Source organism: Cebus imitator, unplaced genomic scaffold (assembly GCF_001604975.1).
Source record: "Cebus imitator isolate Cc_AM_T3 unplaced genomic scaffold, Cebus_imitator-1.0 Scaffold9, whole genome shotgun sequence".
In the NCBI taxonomy this organism is placed as follows: Eukaryota; Metazoa; Chordata; class Mammalia; order Primates; family Cebidae; genus Cebus; species Cebus imitator.
The window spans coordinates 11469670-11475441 of NW_016107324.1; the positions used below are offsets into that span (position 1 = coordinate 11469670).

General features: G+C 42.7%; 1 protein-coding gene across 2 annotated transcripts in view; it reads left to right on the plus strand.

Moving 5' to 3' along the window:
• PATL2 (PAT1 homolog 2) overlaps window positions 1–5772 on the plus strand; it is a 37010-nt gene that overhangs the window by 20256 nt on the left and 10982 nt on the right. For both annotated transcript variants that reach the window (XM_017545754.2, XM_037744618.1), the window contains 3 exons: window positions 4134–4273; window positions 4576–4666; window positions 5456–5646. In XM_017545754.2, the coding sequence (XP_017401243.1) occupies window positions 4235–4273; window positions 4576–4666; window positions 5456–5646 (321 nt within the window). In that variant the 5' untranslated portion in view covers window positions 4134–4234. The remainder of the gene's footprint in view (window positions 1–4133; window positions 4274–4575; window positions 4667–5455; window positions 5647–5772) is intronic.

Below are 5772 nucleotides of genomic sequence, written 5' to 3' on the forward strand. Positions count from 1 at the left end.
AGGCCGGGCGCGGTGGCTCAAGCCTGTAATCCCAGCACTTTGGGAGGCCGAGGCGGGTGGATCACGAGGTCAAGAGATCGAGACCATCCTGGTCAACATGGTGAAACCCCATCTCTACTAAAAATACAAAACATTAGCTGGGCATGGTGGCGCGCACCTGTAATCCCAGCTACTCAGGAGGCCGAGGTAGGAGAATTGCTTGAACCCAGGAGACAGAGGTTGCGGTGAGCCGAGATTGCGCCACTGCACTCCAGCCTGGGTAACAAGAGCGAAACTCCACCTCAAAATAAATAAATAAATAAATACATAAATAAATAAATAAATAATTGGAGAATTACCTGATTATAGATTGAACGTAGTTTTGGCAGACAAAGTCTCAACTTTTCTCTGTCTACATATGCACCTTTCCTATAATGTAAATAGAGTCATAGTTTTGAGAAACAATAACATTTTTGAGTTTTTTATAACCAAATATATTTTAACATAAAATATCAGTTTAAAAAATAGTAGTTTTATACACTTAGCCTGTATTCTCCAATGCTCATATTTTTATAATTAAAATACAAATTTAAATTATTATTGAAATTGGGACAGTTTTTCTATGAAAAAGTAAAAAGCATGGTCAAAGATTTCTCAGTCTCCATAAGGACACAGACATTCTGTGTTAACAGACATTTGCACTTAACTAAAGTATAGGATTTTTAAAGTAAATGTCAGAGAAAATAGCAAACGTATTTTTATGTTATCTGTCAACAGCATTTTGACATTGTTACTGATTGTATAATATGTGATAACAAGCAATTTTGAAGGTTCTATTGCTAAAAAGATCTGAGCTTAACATTAATATCTCTTTTCTGAGCTCTTAACGTCTTCAAAAACAACAAAAAGAATTTTTACCTTAAAGATTGTTTAAATGACTTTCAAAGGTAAATTTAAGATTACTAGAGAAAAATAAAGGTGTGGTGGCTCAGGACTGTAATCCTGGCACTTTGGGAGGTCAAGATGGGAGGATCACTTGAGCTCAGGAGTTCAAGAGCAGCCTGGACAACATAGTGAGACTGTGTCTCTACAAAAAAAAAAAAAAAAGAAGAAGAAGAAAAAACCAGCCAGGCATGGTGGTGTATGCCTGTAGTCCCAGCTACTTGAGAAGCTAAGGTGGAAGAATCACTTGAGCCCAGGAGGTGAGGCTGCCACTACTATGACTGTGCCATTGCCCTCCAGCCCTGGCAACACAGAGAGACCCAGTCTCAAAAAAAAAGAAGTTATTTTGACTTTGTTTATGGTTTTATATTTGCCATCACCCTGGAACTAGCAAGAGTGGGGAGCCATTCCCATCCCCAGACCTCAGGGGCAAGGGCAGGGAGCAGATCCCAGCTCCAAAGGGAAACGGGATAATTTAGGAGAGCGCTGCCACACTGGCACTCATACGGCACAGATGCGGACATTATCTGAAGCCAGGCAGCCTTCTCTGTCTCCAGGTTCTGGTGACTGCTCCATCCTCTTGTCCCAGTCCCAGGGGATTCTGCTATTACTTGTGGTTTCACTATACTCTTTTTATACTTTTATAAATATCTCTTTATTAGATTATCCAGTTTGAGTACACCATCTATTTCCTGAAGAAAACCTGACGTATATGGTTCTTTAAAAAGACTGATAAAATAGACAAACTCTGTAAAGAAGAACAAAAGAGGAGATGAATAATGATAGGAAAAAAAGGGAGACAAAAGGCCAGGCACAGTGGCTCACGCCTGTAATCACAACACTCTGGGAGGCTGAGGCAGGTGGATCACTTGAAGCCAGGAGTTCAAGACCAGCCTGGTCAACATGGTGAAAGCCCATCTCTACTAAAAAAATACAAAAATTGGCCAGGCATAGTGGTGCACACTTGTAATCTCAGCTACTCCGGAGGCTGAGGCAGGAAAATCACATGAACATGGGAGGTGGAGGTGCAGTGAGCTGAGATCGTGCCACTGTACTCCAGCCTGGGTGACAGGCAAGACTGTCTCAAAATAAATTTTTAAAAGGGGGTGGGGGAGACAAAGTACAGTTATAGCATGGATTTTTAAATACTCATACTATGAACAATTTTATGCCAACAAATTTGAAAATTTACAAGAAATGGACATACGGACAAATTCCTAGAAAATATATAACTTAAAACTCAAGAAGAAATTGAAAGCCAGACTAGATCTACTGCTGTTAAAGAACCTGAAACAATGGATTAAAAATCTCCCCATAAAAGAGTGTTTTATGTAGCATATGTAAATATTTCTAATGTCTTTTTTTTTTTAAGTAAAAATTTTAATGGAGATGGGGTCTCACTGTATTCCCCAGGCTTGTCTTAAACTCCTGGGCTCTAGTGATTCTCCTGCCTCAGCTTCCCAAAGTGCTGGGTTACAGCTATGAACCACTCTAATATCTTTTTAAAATTTGATCCAACAATCCCGGGTACCTGTATGTACTTCTTATTCTAGGGGAAGCTCTAACAGGCTGTGGGAAGCATCTGTTTTCTTCATTGTCATACCCCAAGCCTAGCACAGTCTTGGCTTAAACTTAACATAATTAAATGATGGCAGGAAAGTTGGAACATCTAGGAGAGCAGTAGACATATGAGACTACAGATAAGGGTAGGGGATCTTCATACAAAACAGTAGGTCCCAAGTGAAACTCCAAACAGCTAGGGCAGGGCTGTGATCTTAAAGACTGAGCCCTAGTCCACCTGCTTTGGTACTAGTCAATACCTGAAGTCTCTTGAATGAAAATCTTCATGCAACAAGTTTCTCCTTAAGATCTGGTCTGCAACAACCTAATGAATCACTTCTGGAACACTGAAATTCATTATTTGGTCCTTTTGTTAATAGTGCCAAAGTACATTATTAGGAAGTTCCTGAGAGAAACAGCTGAATAACGTTACCAAAAAAGGCCAGAACCCACGCAGGTGTGCTGACTCACACTTGTAATCCCAGCACTTTGCAAAGCCAAGGCAGGCGGGTTACTTATCAGGAGTTTAAGACAAGCCTAGCCAACATGGCAAAATCCTGTTTCTATTGAAAAATATATATATACAAAAATTAGCCAGGCATGGTGGCGGCCACCTGTAATCCCAGCTACTTGGGAAGCTGAGGCAGGAGAATCTCTAGAACCTGGGAGGTGGAAGCTTCAGTGAGCCCAGATCATGCCACTGCACTCCAGCCTGGGCAACAGAATGAGACTCTACCAAAAAAAAAAANTGCACTCCAGCCTGGGCAACAGAATGAGACTCTAAAAAAAAAAAAAAAAAAAAAGGCCAGAACCCGATTCAGATATACGAGAAGTTTTTCAGTAACATTCAAGCTACTTATATTTGTTCCCCCAGCCATATAGTTATGACCTTCAGTAAAACTTCTGAAATAAATATTTTCCTTAAAGGCACCAAGAATCATGGTCTTATCACCATGACATAGGGTCCTAACTTTCATTTTTGATGTAGGGAAATTAACTTAGTTTTTATTTTTATTCAGAAGTTTTACAAAGTCATGTGGGTTTCAGCTGAACACAGGATGTGGGCATAGAACCCAGGGCTGCTTGAAGGTTAGATGAGGCTTGGGAGGGTGTTGGGTAGCTATGTTTTTGTTTTTTGTTGTTGTTGATTTGTTTTTACTCCTGAGCTTCTGGTCCAGTTTGCCATTAGAGCAGCCAAGAGGATGTAAGATTATGTATCTCATGCAAAAGCGTTTTTACCATGAATATCTGACTTTCAAATTCATAAGGGTCCCTCATGAGTCAGAGCTGAGTAGCTGACTTAAGCTCACATGACCCAGTGAAGGGCAAGCATCATCAGGTGGACTTGAGGGCTTCAAGTACACTGCCCTGAAGCGCCAGGAACTTGGTTGCTAGGCATCCTCCCCAGGATCTACCCAGGACTTTCCTATCCAATTTTGTTAAAGCAAAACCTAGGGATTAAATAAAATGCAACCTCACAAAGTACCAATGAAGAGTGTGGAAAACAGGAATCCTCTTTTTAAATATCTGTCCCCAAATATCAATTCCAATAAACTATACTGAAAACCATGGATGGCTAAAAATGTAGTTTGTGTCTTTTCTCTGTTCAAGGATTTTTAAAATCTTAAGCTATGTTCTCATACTTCCATCAGGCCCCAATCGTTGGAGGATGTTGGCCCTTTAATGGGTGAGCAGGGGAGGAGCTGGGACTTTTAAAGCCAGGAGCAGCAAACAGGTCCTGGCCCAGGCTGCTATGGATAACTTAAACAGAATGGGCAGCAACAGTCAGGTGGTGAGTGTCAGCAACGAGGCCTCACCACACATGGACGGTGATTGGTGGTGTCCGTTGGGAAGTACTTCTCTTCCAACTCCTAGCCCTGTTCTTCATTTCTGCCCCTTTATGGGACAGCTCCTTAGAGCTGAGCTGAGCTGGGAAGGTGGGGGTTTATGGCAGTCTGACAGCCCAGGGTCTCTTTCCTTGAGACCATGGCCCAGAATTCTCTAATCATCTTGCTGGGAGGATTCCATGGCTAGGGTGCGATGTCATCCTTACTGACTGAGGATGGTGCCTCTTGGTCTCTTTCTTGTCTCAAGGTTTACCTTCCAGAGGCTGGCAGTGCTCTTTCACTGGAGGACACAGACAAGAAGGAAGTCCAGCAGCCTGCCAAGATGAAATGCCTTGAAGGTATCAACACTCATATAAGTGGTGTTATGTAAATTGCCCCAGCGTGCGGAACTTGCTGGTCTGTTTCACATATGGGCTTGGATGCCCAGAGTCACTGGAAGTTATTCCAAATTCTTTCACTTGCTAATTATATTACAGTAGGTGACTGAGAGGTCACTCTTCTGGGCTTTATTTTTCTCACCAACCTAGTGAAATTACCAGTAACAACCCAGACAGCCTCATATGACTGCTAAATGAACATATGCACATAAAGTATCTGGCACACAGTAGGGTTAAATTGCAGTGAGTTGGGCCAGCTGGAACTTGTTCAAAGAGGCAACAGAAAGGGCGTTGGGTGGTGCCGAGCAGATGGAAAAGGCTGTGCTAGAACCCAGTGAAGCAATGGAAGAGGGGATGTGGGAAGTGAAGGTGTTTGGCATCTGCCAGATTCCTTTTGTTTGCTTTTTAAATTCTGATTTATTTATTTAGAAACAGTCTCACTGTGTTGCCCAGGCTGATCTCAAACTCCTGGGCCCAAGTGATCTTCCCACCTTGGCCTCCCGAGTAGGTGGGACTACGGGCACAAGCTACCACACCTGGCTCAGGTTCCATTTGACTTAGTGGGGGATGGTTCAGGCACTTTGGGAGTAGGAAGGCTGAGTTAAACCTACAGAACAGGAGACATTATGCTCAAAGGTGGTGCTGGAGATGGTTTATGAACAGAAGTGCTACTGAGTAGCAGCCCCTCTAGACAAGACTCACACCTGAGCCGCCATCTTACCTTCTCCTCTGGCCCACACTTAAACCAAGAGCCAGCTAAGACCTGTGGCCCTTTGGCTCCTGAGGAGGAGCTGGTGTCTGCCGGCCAATTGGAAGAAGAAGAAAATGAAGGGGAGGAGGAGGAAAAAGAGGAGGATCTGGACCCAGAACTGGAGGAGGAAGAGGAGGAAGAGAATGATCTTGGGGATCCAGCTATACTTGGCACTGTCCATAACTCCCAGGTACCATGGCAGGAGGGAAAGGGAGAGGGTTGTCCTGAACTGTCTATGGCTCACAGGCTGTCACTAAACATTCCTCTTCTCTTTTCCATCCTTTTCCTTTCTCTTTTTTTTTTTTTCTTTTTTTTT